Source organism: Notamacropus eugenii, chromosome 5 (assembly GCF_028372415.1).
Source record: "Notamacropus eugenii isolate mMacEug1 chromosome 5, mMacEug1.pri_v2, whole genome shotgun sequence".
Classification (NCBI taxonomy): domain Eukaryota; kingdom Metazoa; phylum Chordata; class Mammalia; order Diprotodontia; family Macropodidae; genus Notamacropus; species Notamacropus eugenii.
Genome location: NC_092876.1, coordinates 49,441,127 through 49,461,017, shown reverse-complemented (window position 1 = coordinate 49,461,017; position 19,891 = coordinate 49,441,127). Strand labels below are relative to the sequence as shown.

General features: G+C 35.8%; 1 protein-coding gene across 5 annotated transcripts in view; it reads right to left on the bottom strand.

Moving 5' to 3' along the window:
- Window positions 1–19,891, bottom strand: part of KIF1B (kinesin family member 1B) — a 174,933-nt gene that overhangs the window by 103,683 nt on the left and 51,359 nt on the right. For all 5 annotated transcript variants that reach the window (XM_072608820.1, XM_072608816.1, XM_072608817.1 and 2 more), the window contains exons 3-9: window positions 14,395–14,471; window positions 11,871–12,050; window positions 9,115–9,180; window positions 6,570–6,748; window positions 5,840–5,951; window positions 4,651–4,728; window positions 3,386–3,451 (exon numbers count right to left, since the gene is read on the bottom strand). In XM_072608820.1, the coding sequence (XP_072464921.1) occupies window positions 3,386–3,451; window positions 4,651–4,728; window positions 5,840–5,951; window positions 6,570–6,748; window positions 9,115–9,180; window positions 11,871–12,050; window positions 14,395–14,471 (758 nt within the window). The remainder of the gene's footprint in view (window positions 1–3,385; window positions 3,452–4,650; window positions 4,729–5,839; window positions 5,952–6,569; window positions 6,749–9,114; window positions 9,181–11,870; window positions 12,051–14,394; window positions 14,472–19,891) is intronic.

The following is a 19,891-nucleotide window of genomic DNA, read 5'->3' as shown; positions in this document are numbered from 1 at the left end:
AATTGTCCCCTCTTGTCCCCTTTATTTCCATTCTCTCCCATTCACTGGTTCCTCCCCTGATGCCTTTAAACATGTCCAAGATTTTCCTTACCTTAAAAAAAACCTTAAATTGAGTCTACCATTCTTTCAAGCTATTATTATTATTCAGGCTATTATTTCCTATCTCTCCTTCCACAGCCAAACTCCAAGAAAAAGCTGTTTACCTCACTGCTATCATTTTTTCAACTATCATTCCTTTCTCAACCCCTTGTAACTTGGCTTCCATCTCCACCAGTTGATGGGTCTTTGTATTGCTTAAATGCCCAGGTCTTTTTGCCCCAGTCCTCACACTGCTTGGCTTCTCTGCACCAACCCACTCCTTTGCTCTGCTACTTTATGATCCTGCTCCATGGTGGTTCTTGTCCTACCACTCTGACCTTCATGGTTGACTCTACAGGGTCATCACCTTTGCCCTGTCCCTTATGCACAGGGTTCTTCAGAATTCTGTTGTTCTGGATCCTTTCTACTCCTCACTCACTCACCTACCCTCTGATATCTAAATCGTTGCCAAGCCTTTGATGTTGTCACCACCCCAGTTCTCCACTCTGTCTCTTTCTCTCTCTTCACACCACAACCAGCTTACTTCATGTCCTCCTCAGTGTAATGGTAATATAAATGGGAAGATCTTTCCCACCCATTAATAGGACCATGTGAGCTGCTTAAATAACATGGAAGCCTAAGTCACGTGGTGGGAGGAGCTTGTTGAATGGGTGGAAGAGGAAGGGTGGAGTAGTACTGGAGGAATTTGGTGAGAGAGTTTGGGGGCGGAGAAGAGAGGACACAGGCAGGCAGGCACAGCTAGTCTTTTGAGTGTTTGTTTGTGGGAAGGCCCCAGCAGAAGGGGAAGGCTTGGGAATGGTTTTGTCCCCTGCTAATGCATATTATCTTCTTGGTTACTGTGATGGATTTGGCTTTCTGATATTGGGATCAGGCTTTCTGGTATATGAATAAATATTTTTCTTCTACCTACCAAATGGAGAGTCTATTATACTTTGCGATTCAGAATTACACTGGCATATTCATAGTTGCCCTCAGTGCCATAGTTGCCTGGGTGATACAACCAGTCACCTAACCACTACAAACAGCATTGAGTCTCTCCTCCTCTACCAACTATCAACCCCAACACAGCCGCCTAACTGATATTCCTAAAGCACAGGTCTGACCAGGTCAACTGGCTGTTCAAGAAGTTTTAGTGGGTCATTACTGTCTTTAGAATAAAATACAAAAATTCCTCCACTTGGCATTTAAGGCACTTAACAATTTGATTCTATCCTCCTCAGGTTTAAGCCACATCACTTTGCTTTATACACACACAATTTCAGCCAAATAGGCCTGCTTGATATCTTGCCTATATGACATTCTATCTTAGCCCCCTGTTTTTGCACTATTCTCCTCCACATCTATAATGTTCTTCCTACTGTAAAGTCTGTAATGTTCCTTCCTAAACCCATCAAATTGTTAGCACCTTGTCCTGAAATCAACATATATGCATTTTATCTCTGTTATTTATTTACTTATCTGTGGACATGTTGCATCCTCTCTAGAGGACAGATGTCCCTGGAAAGCAAGGAATGTTTCACTCTGTGTTTGTAGTCCCAGTTTCTAACACAATACCTGATTTATAGCAGGTTATTAATGAATGTTTGTTGATTAAATTATATCAATGTGAACCACTCCTATTGAATACAGAGTTAGAAATTGGAAAAAATGTTCACACAAGAGTACAAAACAGCAGCAAACAAGTTTTTCTGTTTTGGTGAAGTTTTTCAAGTCTCTGCACAAAGACGGCTATAGCTTTTATGAAGTTAGTTTTTAGAAATAGAGAGAATACAAATAAGCCTACGTAATTTAAGATGAAAAGGTGCATTTCAATATAAATTGTCCATATCTTGAATCCATTTGTAATCAACAAAAAACTATTAAAAGGTGCTTCTTTTGTAAGAAAATCTACAGTGTTTGTGAAAAAAGTGTGGTTGAAGATCTGTCATCTACAGTTACAAGTTAAAATATCATCAAAATTATTTGTGGTTGACTCTGCCCAAAGGTATTATTATTAAAAGCGCAAAACTCATTTAAATGTTACCTAGCTCTCCTGAATCAAAAGTACAACTCATTAGAAAGCAAAAACTTACTTGCATATTTCTCTGCTATCATGAATTTTAATTTCTCACTCTAGCTCCAGGCCAATGAATATTAATCACCGTATGGTACTGGAGATATTAGTGTTTAGTCTCATTTTTTTTGGCCATTCCTAATGGTGATCCTCAGGATAAACACAAGAAAACAACTAACCCAAATATCTGTGAAGGTTATAGCCCTAACTCATGCCTTCCTACACCCTTGCTGACCATCTGGAATCCCAGCAGTTGATTTAACAGCTCTCTGTTCATCCCTGCCAAGCCCCACCGTACCTTGCTGGTGCAGTTATCCTAAAGGTGAAAGCATTCAAAGAAGAGAAAAAGAACAGAGTAAGCTTCTGACTATAATAATAAACAATTTAACTGTAAAACCTGGAGAGAATTTACAGTGAATATTGTCTTTCTGCAGACAAATGAGCAAAATTCTCTGAGAATGGAAAGCAATAGTCAAAGAGATCAAGGCATACGGAGTCTAATACTTTCTTAGTTTTTCATTTTAAATGCAGCATACACATATAAGAAAATTACTGTGGGTCCACTGGCACTGGATGGGGAAAGGAGAACAAAAGGATTTTTAAAACTTTCCACTTTCTACGTGGCCTTCAGAATTGCCAGTAATCCCAAAGAACCTTTAGGCCAACCAGTTCCAAAAACTTCAACTGACAATCAGAGAAGACATCAGATAGCAAACATGCTGACTCTACTGTGGTGCAGAGGAAAGAGCATTAGCTCAAGTCAAAGGAACAGGGTTCTAGACACATTTCTCCTGCTTACTACCCATGTAACTCTGGATTAGTCACTCTATGGCACTCAGTTTCTGCATATGAAAATTTGCCAGTTGAACCAGATGGCCTCATGAGGTCCATTCCACCACTAGCTCTATGTTTCTCCATGCAAGATGTTACAGGAAAATCAATTTTAAGCTAGTCAAAGAAGTCCTGTCCCAGATTTTGCCTTGTCTAGTTTCTTTCACATTTCAAAATCCTCTTCTAAATATTTTTCCTAAATCTTATTATTAGATTGATATCTGGGTGGTACTTAGAAAGTACATAATCTAAAAAGCTGTAAGAGATTGTTAGGTCCTATGTCACCTAGAAAACAAACACCTACAATTTGTAGAATAATTAAATAACACTACAATATTACTATTATGTATGGTAGCAGATTAGACAAACTATTCCTTTAGAACATAGTACCAAGAAACTTACCACTTCTGCCAAGGCTGAAATGACTTTGCCCAGAGTTGTAAGAGATTTATTGATATTTGCTCCTTCCTAGAAAAAATAAACAACAAACCAGAGGAAGTTACGATGAGGAACTTCAAATATTCCAATGTGCCATTCTGAGTGGCACATTAAAGAAATTTCTTTCAACATGGCACTGTTGATTCTACCAAACGCTATTGTTTCTTCAGAATACAAAAAAAAAAATCAAAATAAAACTAGCTCCCATGAGTAAAAAAAATAGAATAACGAACAATTTGCTCAAGAAGCAAATGGAGGGATCATTAAGAGATGATGGGGGCCCACAGAAGTTTAATGACTTCTTCAATCATGCAGGTACTAATTAGTGAATCATCTGCATTTAGAACCAGAAATTCAAGCGACGTTTTGATTCTTTATTTTTCCTCTATTCCATTTGTTAATTTATCAGAATGGGTTCTAGGAATCAATCTAAATTCAGAGGAAGGTCAACTTCTAGAGACTTCATGACTGCATTAGAATCCCAAAGTATTACAAAATTAATGCACGATGCTACAGTTGGTTGCCTCATCCAAACTGATGTAACTGTTCAACCATTCCCTTGTATTTGGGTACATGTTGTATCCCCCAATAGAATGTAATCTTCTTTTAGGTCAGGGTTTGGGCTTTTGAGGTTTTCATGTGGGGGTCAAGAGAGTATGGCCATATCTTTAGCTTCCAAAAGAGTGCCTTGCATATACTAGGTAAATAAACATTAAATGGAATTCCTCATTATTAATTTTCCTTGCTACCTACACAGTTCTCTCACATTTCCTCAAATTAGCTCTGCTCTGCCTTAGAGGTAGCATAGTGGATAGAGCTCTAGGCCTGGAGTGAGGAAGACCTAAGTGCAAATTCAGACTCAGACACTAACTAGCTGTGTGACTCTGGGCAAGTCACTAAACCAATTTGCCTCCGTTTCCTCAGTTGTAAAATGGGAATAATAAGAGCACCTATCTCTCTCCTTCCTTAAATTACTCTTCTTATAGATTTGCTTCTGCTGTGGCCTAAGAATACCCTCCCACTTTTCTCCACCTATCTAAATCCTTTCTATCCTTCCGGGTCAAAGTCAAATCCTACTTTCACTCCATGAAGCACTGTCCCAACTATTCTAACACATGGTTCTTACTGTCTCTGAACTTTTATGACACACTACCTAGCCCACTCATTTTGGCACTGCCTTTTAATGTTAACAAGAATAAAAAACTGCTTGTTAAAGAAAACTTAATTACCTTTAATCGAGTCCCTTTGGCACCAGTTGAGTCAGCTCTTTCACTTCCAGCCAGATCCACCAAACTGATCTTGCTGACCTGGTAAGGAAACACAGATCATCACTGGCAAGACAGGCAACTGAAAGAGCAAGGGAACAGACACAACTCCACAGGAAGAAATATTTAAAAGGTGAAATGATTTTATCTGTAAAGCTGAAAGTTGAGAAAGCAAATGATCGAACTCTACACAATCATAAAAGTTGTGGATAAAATAGTGATTTACTCACAAAATCCCCAAATAATAAAATTTTCAAACCTCAAAAAGGTCATTTTTTAGGAAACGGAATAGGAAATATTTGACTACATTTGGGCATAGTAATTTTATAAGTAGCATTGTAGATTCTCTGAGTTGGAAGGAATCTCAGAGGTCCTATAATCCAAAGAAATATAACATCCCTGATAAGTGGTCAAGTTTCCAATTAAAGAATTTTAGCAACCAGAACAACCTATCTTCAAAAACCAACCATTCCACTTTTAAATAGTTCTAATTTTTAGGAAATGTATCTTATATTGAACTGAACTCTTCCTCTCTGCAACTTAATACAATTATTTTGAGGTCTATTTGTTAGTACTTATTAGAAAAATATGTAATCTTCCTTTCATGTGACAATTCTTCAAATACTTGAAGATGGCTAAAATTCCCAAGTCTCTCTTATCCAGGCTAACCTAGACATTCTCTGGGGTTGTTTTCTCATCTACAAAGAGAGGGCGTGGGAGTCGATAGCTGTTAAGGGCTCTCTTCCAGCTCAAAAGGTATGCTCCTTTCTTATGCATAAATTTCATGGCAGCATTATCACACCTCAAATAAAATGGATCTGTACCACCAAACAGTTAAGTAGTCAATGTCAAGTAAAAAGGTTGATAAATTTCTGTTCAAAAGGCTTTGCTCTACTTTCTGTCATCAGGTAGCCTTTGAGATAAAAAGTTATGAATTCTTATTTCTTGACTATCTTCCAATTTTGTCTCAGAACTAATGACCAAAGATCAGAAGGACTTGAAAAGTCAAAGTAACCAATGAAACATTTCAGGAAAAGTCAGTACAGCAAACTTTTCCCTTTCCATGGGATATATACAGCAAAAGGTGAGTTATTTTCTGTAGTTCTTGTCCTTGTCCCACACCTCAAAATCTTCTCACTAATGTTCTTCCTACCTTCTCTGTTGAGAGATTAGTTTCAGAATCAAGTTTCTTCTGAGTAAAAACAATGGTGAATACAGCATGGGAACGGCTACTGGTCTCATTCATGTTGGTAGCTGCCACCGTCCTAGATGAAAATATGAATATGTAGACTTAGCACTGGATGGAGATCTTGGAAAGCAAAAAAAGATGGTAGAGTTCACACTATAGGCCAACAACTTAAAACAGTTTAATACAGAGTGAATAGCTACTTATTCTCTGAACTCTAACAGTCATCTTCCACTTCCAAAGACAACTTAGCAAACCCTCTTTATCTAGTCTATCTTATAAACCACTGAAACAAATAATCCCTATTTATTATAAAGTGTTCATTTATTCAAGAATTTATTCTCTCAGGCATATTATGACAAGAGGATGACTAATAATTTATTGTATGCCATTCAAAGCAAAAGTGCGCAAGAAAGACTGATGTGTTACCTAAGTGAGGGCTTTTGATGTGAATGGGAACGGGAAAGAAGAGAATAAGAATTTCTCTAGCACCTACAATGTGTCAGGCAGTGTAGGAAGCACTTTTATTATCTAATATGAAGGAAGGTAAACTAACAAAACATAATGAATTTCTCTAGCAGATCCAGGAGTTCATAAGATTTCACAATAAAAGCAAATTTCAGAGCCAAGAATACATTTTTGGCCCCTCAACAGGGAGCAAAGGGATTCACATTGTGCCCCTCCTTTTTGCCCATACCTGGCTTTGTTCCCAGCATCCATGAGATCTGCAATATCTGTATAAGAAGTCACTGCCAGCTTAGATAAGTCTTCCACATAGGGTCCAAGAAGAGGATGCTCTCGAACTCTCAAATGACCTTTATTTTTTGGATTCAGCAAATCTCGTACCCTCTCACAGTAAATTTCCATATAACTCACCTATGAATAAATAAGAAAAATCAATAAGAAGATGTGAAAGAAAGAGATTGCTGGTGCAGGGGGAGGTGGGAGAAAGATAATGTGATCTAAAAATTAAAATTAAAAAAAAATTTTTTGCTGAATTTAGAAGAATACTATGCTCACACTAGAACTACATCTAGGACCCTTTGGAAAGCCAAATATGAAATATTGAAAGACTCCCTGTTGAGATGAGATGTGTGTTAACAGTGGCATTGGATGTTATGAAGGCTAGCTGGAAGGAGAGACAGAAGTGCAGCAACTAGCCTTTAAGTTATCCAACTATCATAGCTAAAATTTATCAATGAGAAGAACACAACATTGTACCATCAGCATCAAAGGCATTTTAAATGTCAACTTAAGAGTAACTTACAAACATGTTTGTTTGCAGGAGGTCTGAGAAAGAACCCTCAATGCTGCCTCTGTTTCTCTTTCTTTTTCCTTTCTTCCATTTAGTTTCCTTCCTTGGACCAGACTGGTTTTTAAAATCACTACCACCACTAATAAAAATATTCTAAACTGATAGCCTTGAAAGATGCACTTTTTGGTCCACCACAAAAAGTAACATAAAATTTCCTCTCTAAATCAATTTACTTTAGGAGTCAAAAGGCACTCCAAGTCAAACCAGTACACTTAGACCTTGCTGCCATAGGTACTGGGAAGGTGAGGACATTTTTTTGTAAAACTATCTACTTTTCCCAGGTGCCAGCAGCCTAAAGGTCCTAATAAATACCTCTGAGAGAATCACTGTGTTGTCAAGGTTAGGGTTGGATTTGGAGTCGGTAATCTCTGCCTCAGACACTTACTAGCTGTGTAATCTTGGACAATTCACTTCACTTCTATGAGATTCAGTTTACAGACCTATCTACAAAGGTGGTTGTGAGAATCAAATGAGATAGGATATGTAAAGTGCTTTGCAAACCTCAAAGTACTGTACAAATACCAGCTATCATAACAGTATCTAGCACTTATTAAGCACTTTAAAGTTTGCTAAACACTTTATATGTTAACTTAGCTGATCCTTACAACAACAATGTGGTGCTATTATTACCCTCATTTTATAAATAAGGAAACTGAGGCTGGGAGATGACTTGTCCAGTATCATAAAGTTATTCTTATTCTTACATCATGATCAATAATATGTTAATTATTATCATTCTATGGCAAGAACCTGATTTTTAAAAAGTCTATTTGTACCAATACCCAGTTCTCTATTATGTCAGCTTTTAATCTTCAACCAGTATTGAATAACACACATGGTAAAGCACTGTATAGCTCATTCAGAATCACACAGTGTAATCACTGTGGTCCGATATAAAAGAAAACTACACACTGTTTCAATTTGTAGATTCAAATGTTTTATCATATTATTTTTCTTTCTTTTTAGCTAAGTTTTAAAAAAAATTTTCTGTTCTACTTCTTCCCCTCAATCCACGCTATCTACTGGGGGGATAAAAAGAAGAAAAAGGAAAACCAAGTCTTTGCAACAAGCACTCATAATCAAGAAAACAAATCTGAACATTGAGAATGTTTAAAAATGCATGTCTTATTTTTCATATTCAATCCATCAGTTCTATAGACACAATTTATTCATGATTCCTGAGAAATGATTATGAAAAAAATGTAATTTGCCAAGGGCTTTTCCCCTAAAAATATCATTTTAGCATTTGGGCTAGATTTAGAATATTTAGAAGCTGACTTTTGATTCAAAATATCTGTACAAAACCATGTCCCTCTTTCTAGATACATTATCACAAGGTTGTATTCTTTAAATTTTACAACTGTTAATATAACTCAAATAGGCAAAAGGAAAATGCCCAAGGCAGTTAAAAGGAGGTCAATGATAGATTGGGCAAGGCTTTCAGACACACCATAATACAATAAACAAGGACAACATTCTTTTGAGAAAAAAGGGTAGTATGATATCTGAGCGTCAGGCTAACGCTCTTATACTGATTTTAGTGACTTCAGCAACTAAGATGTAAAATAATGAGAATTAAACAACATTTTTACTTAAAAGTACAAAGACAGGCACTGTTTAAATGAAGATCAATACTAAGAGACTGCTGAACAAAAGGAACTTCAACACTTCAAAATCAATATTCTTTAGCGATATTTGCATTCTTCCTTCAATTTTTATTTTCCTTATCAAACGCTAGTAATAGGGAACCACTTTTTTTAAAGGGACACATATTATCTCCCCCTGCTACTAACTCATGGTCACCCTGTATTTACCAATAGGGAGAAATCATTATAACTAAAAAGATACTTTACTTTTACTTTTTATTTCAGTTGCTCAGATATGTAGCTACCACTGAGACTTCTGCTTTCAGCCTAGTACTACTCACCTCCACAGAGTAAGACATTTCCTCGTTACTGTTATCGTTGATTTTCTCAAAGAGTTCCTCACATAACTACAGAAGCAGAAGATAAGACATGAGTCAAACACATTCAATACTAATCAAAATTTTTAAAAAACACAATTATGACCTATGTAACATTTTTCTTCCCAAAAGATGAATGATACTAACAGCACTCTTTGAACTACATTCTTTCTTTAGAAAAACAAAGGGAAAAGTGTTGCAGCATGAGATTTCTTCATTTCTTCCACAGAGTCTTCTGTTTCCCTCATAGGCTGCACCTTACCACTATTTTAAGGTGCAGAAAGAGACTGTTGGAAAGTAGAATATAAAGAAGGTATTTCACTCAATATGTTTGATAACAGTCATATTAGGTGACAGACAATAAATATTGGTGGAATTTGTAGGAAAATAAAGCAAAATTTTTAGAAGAGATTTAAAATTGTCTCCTCATTTCCACTACCTATAAAATCAATGGCTTTTTTGGTCATTGTTAAAAATAATTCTCAAATTCTAATCGCCTTCCATTTGCCATGCCTCTAGAATCAAATCAATATTAAATTAATCTTACACATGTTAATGACCATTAATAAGCCTAAGAAAGGTTTACAAGATGACAGGCTTTAAAGCTGACAGGTTTTATTTAATATGAAAGCCACATGTGCCAACTATCAGAAAAAAAAGATAAAATAAGGTTACATAGAAACTACAATAATAAATAAAGGACAAAAAAGAATATCTGCATGATGAAAATTTTAAATGGGATTACTATTTGTAATTTAACTTGACACTATCAAACTATTAATGAGGCTACTTTTGAATATAAATGATAATGCTAATTATATAAACTGAGAAGTTGTAAAAATTGATGTCCTTCTTAAACACAGTCATTTCTTGATATGCCTCCCCCTCCAATAAATCCTCCTTTGAAAGAACAAAAAACAGAGAAAATGGAAATTTTTCAAAACTTATTTATTGTGCTAATTTAAATTCATTGGGAAAAATCAAGACAAATAAGTATTAATGTTACTTAATCAGAACTTTCATACTAGTGAAAGGAATAATTTGTCCTGGAGGTCTCAGGGACCTGAGCACCTAACAAAATCTCAAATTATAAGTAAATGTTGCACTGGACAAAGCAGCTACTTCTGTGTCTGAATCTCTGAAATCGAAATAAGTGCTCCAGACTTAAAATAAGAAATATTTTAAAAATCATCTAGCATATCTATTCATTGAGAGTAAAACCCAACAAGTTGTCAAAAAAGTACAGAGAAATTCTCTCTGAAGCTCTGCAGCTCCTGGCCCCGCCCCTGACTATGCTCCCATTCCTGATAATTTAAGACCAATAGAAGAAAACAAAACCTTCCAGACACCTGGCAGTTATGCAGCACTAGGTTAATTACCACTCTCGCACTTCAGAGATCTCCAATTCTACCTTGCGTGGCAAAGGTGAACTAATTCCCCAAATGATTACTATGGCTAGTATTTCCAAATAGTTTTTTCATTGGTTTTACAATGATGTTAGTGTCAAAAATATCAACTAAAAGTTGATTCTGTCTCCATCAAGGACTTCTTTAAGATGTATTCCTACTGTGTCTGAGAATTAAGCATAAAAAAAGGAAACTAGAAGCTATGGCTTTTTCCTTTTCCTAAACTTTCTGGAAAAAATAAATATGGCATTAACTATGCTACTGTTATTCTTCATTATGAATTAAAGATAAACAAGTATGATTTGGGTTTTGCAATGTAATCTTTTTTTAAATGCAAGGGAAATATTCTAATTAAAAAGCACTTGAAATTTTCTGAAGAGTTTGTATCACAGTGCAGCATGTTGATTCTGTCTCTAACTCTACATGCTGACTAAGGAATTATGACAATCTTTGTTTCTCAATTTCTTCACTTGTAAAATATTGCAAATACATCACTGTGGTAAAATTCAAAGGAGACTTTATGAAAAAAGCAACAGATGTGACTTTTACCTCCTCTGGGTTTTCATAATACTTACATCTGAGGTTCTCTCATGAATTTCATTTTGTATTACAGTTATTTGTGGATGAGTCTAATCTCCTAAGGTATAAGCTCCTTAAGTACAGAAGCAGGGTATGTATTAGAGTACTTTACATATCAGAGTGCTTTACATTTTAAAAATCAGTTATTAAATTTATTTGTCAAATAAATCTCTACACATACACAAAAGAGTCAAATATTATTAGGTCAGAAGAAAACTACCCAATGCAAGTGTAAAACCTGTGGAATAAAAAAATTAGGTCACTGACTGTCATGATTATGATGGAAGATACTTGTTGAATCCTCTCCTACTCCCTCACCTTGTGATGACTAATAAACCATAATTTATCTGCCATTCTCCCAAGTCTCATCTCTTATGGTCAGAAATCTTTTCGATAATGTTCTCTAATACTTTGGGATGACAGTCTTTCAACCTGATAAAATCTTTTTCTCCATCCCCTCCCAATTACCTTCAATTTTAAATTCAAAACACCAATCATACAAAAGAACTAGTAATAAGTACATTCTGGAGTAGACATGTCTTTAATTCTATGTGTGATTTAAGCAAGCAAGGGAAAGGTAAGGAGAAAGATCATTTATTTGTTATCACAATGGAAAAGTTTACTTCACAAGGTTGGTGATACACAAATAAAAATTAGCCAAATATAATTAGCAATCCTAGAAAAAAATAACATTATAAAACTGCAAATCAATTTTCTTATGGGATTTGATTTTACCTGTGGGATGATGCCTGCCTGACTTTCTTCCTGTTTGCCCATCATTGTATAGGATTTTCCAGCACCTGTTTGTCCATAGGCAAAAATACAAACATTGTAGCCTTCAAAGGCATGTAAGAGCATTTCTTTTCCAATGTCATTGTACACCCGGTTCTGAGATGCAAAACAGGGATCTTCAGGCTACAAAGATCAAAAAGATAAAATAAAGGATGTTTTATCTTCATTCTTCCATAAGTGTGTAGGACAACTAGCTGGTCTTTGACTAAACAATTCTTGCACAACCTCCACCCTCCACCCTCAGTGAAGTAGTCACAGAAAGTAACTGAAAATAAGGAGAAAGTTTATTTGGTTATCTCCTTACAAAATGTGAACAAATTTCTCCTTAACAGAACTGGAAGCACCAACGTCATTGGACAGGGAATAACTGTTTGCACTTAGGTGGGCCCTTAAAAAACAATCCAACAGCTCAAGGGTACATAGTCAGTTCCAGAGTTTAAGGTATAGTTGAGGGAATATAGATACACAATTTCTAGAAAGCAGAGACAAGAAGAGACAGTCACTCAAGTTGAAGCTGGAAGCAGCTTCAAGAATTCTAGGCCCTGGCAACAGAAAAGAGAATCAACTATGGTTTCAAGGGAGAGCCAATCTGCAGAGAGGTCTCCATGAGCAGAGGGAGGATGCTCACGGATCACATGTACTCTGTATACACAGGCCTCACTCTATGTCCACACCGATCATCCCCACAGAGCAGTGGGTGCACTGACCATGTGTACTCTCTACAGGCCTCACTCTATGTCCACACTGATCATCCCCACAGAGCAGTGCGTGCACTGACCACATGTACTCTCTCTACGGGCCTCACTCTATGTCCCTACCGATCGTTACCACAGGGCAGTGGGTGCAGTGACCATGTGTACTCTCTCTACAGGCCTCACTCTATGTCTGCACTGATCGTCCCCACGCAGCATGGGGTGCATTTGCTCCTCTTACCCCCAGTTTCTGAGGGTGATGTTTTGTAGCTCTTGTGCCTGCTCCACCATTTTAGTAAATGCCTTTCCTGTGACTGAGTTTACTGATTAATGAGGAAAGCTCAGCCTTGAAGGCCCAAGAACTGCAGTTTTGACAGTGGGACCAAAGAGTACTCCATGAACTTCAAGGTAGTACTTGCTACACATTCTTTTCCTTTTATTTCTATTAAATCTCAACAAGGAAAAGAATTAGATTAGGCACCCAACTAAAGCACTAATATGTCTAGGGATAAATTTCATGCAGCAAGTTATGTCTAAGTTTCCTCATAAAATATAGGGTTTAGACTAAACAAACTGTTTTCTCCTACCACTAACATTTTTTAATGAATCTATGACTGTGTGAAAATTCAGTTTAACATGTGAACATTTCTGTGAAGCTATTCAACAGAATTAATTTCAATTTGCTACAACCCTAAACTCTGTCACAAATTCAAAGCAAGAAAGATCCATAAAGTTTTAAATTGTAAAGAATAGGAAAGGAAAGATTTAAAATTATTCCCATGTACAAAGACACTTCTTTGAACTTTATAACAAGAATATGTACTAGCTGGTCTATGAGTATCCCTAGTTAAGTAACTGTCCGTGACAAATGTTTTCAAAACCCTTCCAGACAACCCAATCTGGCAAATGTGCCAAACCAAACCTAGAAAATGACACTTCTTAATCACCACCATCACCAAACCAAAAAACTGAAATACAAGAAAATTTAGTGATGAAAAGCCAGTTCAAAAAGAACAATTCTTAGAAGTCAGTAAGGTTTCATGTCCAATAGAACTGGAGTAGAATCTGCTAACATTACCACTGTGATTTTTTCTGATTTTCTTTGGGAAGTCTGAATCCTTAATCCCATTTTTTTCCAATTTACAAAACTTTAAATAGATCTGTGATTCCACTAGTTAAATCTAAACTCATGTTCCTCAACTGGATTCTTTTAAAATGTAAGAATTTTAACAGTTCCACTAGAACAAAAAGGTAACTTCATGGTTAGCTATTGATATTCTTCATCTCCTTATTTTCCCTTAAAATCCACAGAAAAATTTAACAAATTGTTGTTTCACATCCTGTTAATTAGCATTTCCCATTTACCTATGGTAAAATGATCATGTTCTTCATACCTCAAGAGCACTTGGCACAGTGCCCTGAATATAATATGCATTCAATATTTGTTAAATGAATGATGGTTCTGAGATACTGCAAGTAAGATCCTGAAATGCCTTAGAAACAACTTATGATTGATATCATTTTAATATATAATATATTTTATTGTATTTCAAATTTTTACAAGTTGGTGATCCAAATCCAACTACTAACACAATCATTGACATAACAGCTTACAAATAAAAAATATGGAAAGTTAACTAGAATTATCCCCAAACCAAGAAGGCAGTGTGGGATAAGGAGAAAAAAGGAGAAAGGAAACAAAGGGTGAACTTAAGGAGATCTAAAAGAGGAATTCAAAAGCTTTTGTCAGGGTTCTGGGGCATGAGGTCACTCACCGAGGTGTGAGACCAGTAGGAGTAGTCAAAGCTGAAGGACTTTGGCGCTTCCTTTGGGTTCTTTGGATTGACAATACCTAAAGGAGAAAAAAATGTGAGATTTTAAAAAGAAAATCTTAAATCATTCAGTCATTAAAACTCTTTGGTTAAACATATCCTCAGTATGAGACAAAAAAGACGACCATCCTGTAATACTGTGTTCCCTACAAAGAAAAATTAGATCAGTACAACCATACCACTGAACTTTAATAGGGCACTTAGCTCAGGAAAAATAAACACATTTTTATGAAGCTGCTAACGTATGGAACATTAAAAAAATCTAAAAATATATATATATCACAGCAGTTGACCTCCTCATAAAAGCCAGTAGCAGAAAATTGGGAATGGGCCATGTTACTATTTCAAGGACAAAACTATAAACTTCCTAGGGTTTGAAGACTTTTAGGTCAGAAATTAAAACATTAAAATCACAAAAACAAGACTAAGGCTACCATCTAACAAAAACTAAAAGTAACGATTACAGCTCTTTTCATTCACTTCAGAAAGGTATTCATTTTTGGAAGCTGCCCTTGATGCTTGGCTCCAGTCCACTGCCAACAATGACTGATGCTCCTCAAGGTATGAAATCTTCCCTCTCCCCCAAAGAACTACAGAAGTAGAGTTCAGTGTGAATACTTAATTCTCTTTCCATGTTACAAACAGAAGTGAAAATTCTTCTTTTGACTAAATGAGCTTCCACCACCCAAAGTAATTCCTAATGTAAACTAGTCATATTTTTCTTTATAGACAGCATGAGAATACTAAGGCTTTGACTCCTTTCTTTTCATGCATACAAATATTCTATATGGAGAAGAATCCTTTAATACATGGAATCATGCATTAAATCTTAACCAGATGCTATGTCTCTAAAGCAGGGGCACACGCCAAGGCTATCAGAGATGGAGAGAGAAAAAAAGTCTACCATAGGCAGCTGCTTGGGACACAAATAGCAACAGTTGCTACTGTACTTCTCCTACTTGATTCCACAGCGTATGGCATTGCCAGAATCTAACATTCCAACTTCAAATGCTGACATTTATGCAGAATGGAGGGATTACATGAATGCGCACGAAATGCACGCTCATATTACAGTCATGTGACACTTGATCCAGAGAGCAACAAAACACATTTATATAAAAGATATTAACCTAAGCAATGAAGTATGCTTCCAGCTAAAGGGAAAAAGACTACAAAAATGCCTAACATTACAAATACCATTTTAATTATCCTTCATGGAATTTAGGTATTCACAAAGAAAATTGCATTCCAAGGCCCATTTTTGTCACCTCTCTGAAACTTAGGCTACGTTGCGTTCTGAAGATGTCTTTAGCCACAAACTGTATAAATACACTGCAAGTGTATGTTGAGCACTGAAGACCTGGATGCTACGTACAGAAAACTCTCCCTTGAGAAATTAAAAACATATACAACAAAGAATTCTACAAAATAACTAAATATTTACTCTTTTTAAAAATAAAATTTTATTTATTTCATTAAATATTTACTAATTACATGTAAAATAATTTTTAATATTTAAAAAATTTTTGAACTCTACATTCTCTCCCTCCTTCCTCCTCTTTCCCCATCCCTTAAAGAGGCAAATAACCTACCAATTACACATGTGAAGTCACACAAAGCATATTTCCATATTAACAGTGTTAAAAAAGAAAATACTAAAATCCCCCGAGAAAAATAAAGAAAGTATGTTTCAATCTGTTCTCTCTCTGGAGGTGGATAGCATTTATTGTCATGGGCCCCTTGGAATTGTCTTGCATCACTGCCTTGCTCGGAATAGCTAAGTCTTTCACAGGTGATCACCGTGCTAATACCGCTGTTACTGTGTATAATGTTTTGCTGGTTCTGGTCACTTCACTTTGCATCAGTTCATTTAGGTATTCCCAAGCTTTCCTGAAAACAGCCTGCTCATCATTTCTTATAGCACAACAACATGCCATCAAAATCGTTTACCACAACTTGTTCAGCCATTCCTCGATGAATGTGCATATCCTCAATTTTTAATTCTTTGGCACCACAAAAAGAGTTGCTGTCAATATTTTTGTACAAATAAGTGCTTTTCTCTCTTCTTTGATTTCTTTGGGGTATAGTGCTATTGTTGTATCAAAAAGTATACATAGATTTATAACCCTTTGGGTACAGTTCCAAAATGTTCTCCAGAATGGAACAGTTCACAACTTGACCAACTTTAGCAAAGCTGCAAGATATAAAACATGACAATTGTTCTTTTTTTTTTAAGAGTTACATGTTGAATTTATTATATATTTTAAAAGAAAATGAAGCTATACATAATAGAAATTTACAGTTTCCTATGAGTTCTTTTTGTATTCTACTACGTATATAGAAATGTTAATTTTATTTGGTCTTTGTTATGCCCAGAATTTTAAAAAATAAATTTTAAAAAATAAAAATATTTTAGCCTTCTAGATAACTAATAAGAAGAGAAATTAAAACCAAAACAACCTTGAGCATTCATCTTACACTCAGCAAACTGGCAAAGTTAACAAAAGTAGTAAGTGTTAGACAAGTGTATAACGATAGCATATACATTGTTGACAGAGTTGTAGATTGTTCTAACCATTCTGGTAAGCTATTTGGAGCTATACAAATAAAGTGACTAAAATCTTCATACTCTTTGACCCTGGAATCCTACTGCTAGGCATGTATACCCCTTAAGAAAGTCAGTGACAAAACAAGGCTCCACGTTCACCAAAATACGCACAACTTTTAAAAACTGTATTTATTTATTTATTTTTAGGTTTCGACATTTCATTTCCACAAAATTTTGAGTTCCAATTTTTCTCCCCATCTCTCCCCTCTCCCCACCCCATAATATCTTGCATCCTGATTACCCTTTCCCTCAATGTACCCTCCCTTCTATCACACCCCACCCTTCCCTTATCCCCATCTTCTCTCTTTTCTTGTAGGGCAAGATAAATTTCTATACCCCATTACCTGTGTTTCTTATTTCCCAGTTATATGCAATAATAATTCTCAACATTTGTTTCTAATATTTTGAATTCCAACTTCTCTCCCTTTCTAACTCCCTCCCTACCCATCCCCACTGAGAAGGCAAGCAATTCAATACAGGCTATATATGTATCATTTTGCAGAAGACGTCCATAACAATCATGTTATGGAATACTAACTATATTGCCCTCTATTCTACCCTGTCCCCCCCCCCTTTTTTTATTCTCTCATTTGACCTTGTCCCTTCCCAAAAGTGTTTACTTCTAGTTACTCCCTTCTTCCATTTGCCCTCCCTTCTGTCATCCCCCTTACCCCACTTGTCCCATCCTCCCCTACTTTCTTCTAGTGTAAGATACAGTTTTCATACCAAATTTAGTGAGCATGTTATTCCCTCCTTAAGCCATATGTGACGAGGGTAAGCTTCACTTTTCCCCTCTCACCTTCTTCCTTTTGACATTTGTTCTTTATGATAAGCCAAGGTCTCAGTTTGAGCATCTCAGCTCAGTCATGGCAAGAATGGAAGCCATAAAAAGATAGTAAAAAGAAATACAAATTTTAAATTAGGTTCATTTCTAAAAAGAAAAAAAAATTGTGTGTATCATTTTTCTGAGTAACACTGATTCATAGAAATATAAAATGACTAGTACTATGTTCATTCAATTTAATCAATTCAACTTAGTGACTCTGTCTACCACGTCCTCTTCCAATACTAAGAGGTTAAGGAGGGAACAAGTAGGGGAATGTCTCTCATTAAAAATATCCCTGCCAAGTAACCAAAAATTGTGATAGACAGTAGCTTTAGTATAAATATCAAGATACTGGTACTCAAATATCTAAAATAGTAGACATCCTAAGTGCAAAACAGGGCAGAGAGAGATTTACAACATTCATTATACCATACCATTGAAAAACTACATGCCAGCTATACCCTTTGATCTAGCAATACCAGTTCTAGGTCTGTGTCTCAAAGAACTCATAAATATGGGAAAAGGACCTGCATGTATAAAAATATTTACAGCAGCTTTTTTTGTGGTGGCAAAGAATTGGAAATTGAGATGATGCCCATCAATTGGGGAACAGCTGAACAAGTTGTGGTATATGAATGTAATGGAATACTATTATTCCATAAGAAATGATGAACAGGCAGATTTCAGAAAAACCTGGAAAGACAGGTTTGGAAGTGATGGAAGTGATGCTGAGTAAAGTGAGCAGAACCAGAAAAACATTGCACATGGTAACAGAAACATTGTATGATGATCAACTATGACTGACTTAGCTCTTCTCACCAATAAAATGATCCAAGACAATTCCAAAAGACTCATGATGGAAAATGCTATCCACATCCAGGAAAAGAACTGATGGAGTTTGAATACAGATTAAAGCATGCTTTATTATTTTTTTGCAGATTTTTCCTTTTGTTCTGTTTCTTCTTTCACAACATGACTAATATGGAAATGTTTTACATGACTGCATGTATATAAAATCTATATTAAATTACTATCTTGGGGGGGAAGAGGAAAGGAGAAAAATTTGGAACTCAAAATCTTATAAAAAATGAATGTTAAAAACTGTCTTTATATGTAATTGGAAAAAAGAAAATATTATTTAAAAAAAGGAAAACTATGTGCTGGATAATTGCTTGCCTCAATAGCCAAAATTAACAAAACCACTTAGACAATCAGCCAAATCAGTTGCAATAAACTAATGGAAATTTGCCCCAACATATTTTAGTATGCTATAACATATTTTAGAAAATGATTCTGACTTTATTCACATTCTCTAGCCTCTTATCTTCAACTCCCCATAAGATATCTCCAACTGGATGTACTAACACCTGAAACTGCAGAAGTCAGAAGTTAAGTTCATTTTCCCTGCCAAACAGGTAACATCACAATCTTCTACTTCGAGCCATATAGAGAGTTAGTTACTTGTCACATCACATTTCGCTACTCCACTCATTCACTGAAAATACGAGACTAATGCCTCACTTCTCTTTCCCTTGGCCAGCTTATATGAAAGCAATCATTGTTTTTCTAGAAAAATATTAAGGATAAAAGTGAAGGCAGCATTATAAAACATGACTTTTAAAATTTCCAAGCATTAAGTCTCATTTTTTTGCTTCTTCTCTCTTTCATTCCAGAGTCTATTCATCACCAAATCCTGCTGCTGTCTCCCTGCAATATCTCTTCTTTTTCATCTCCACAACTACAAATGTTGCAGGCCTAAATAACTTCAAAAGTTTCTTGATTTAACAGTAAAATGGAGTCGCAGTTCAGTAGCCAATGTCTTCCTATTTCAACACAAAGCTAACAGAATTCTATTCCTCAGTGATCTGCAGTGGCTCCCTCCACCACAACAGAAAAAGGAAAAAGTGTGTACTAAAAAAAAATCAAAAGTGAATGTAACAAAATTATAAAGATCAAGCAAGACCCAAATGGAGAGATAGGTGAAACTCCCAACTCACTCCTTCATG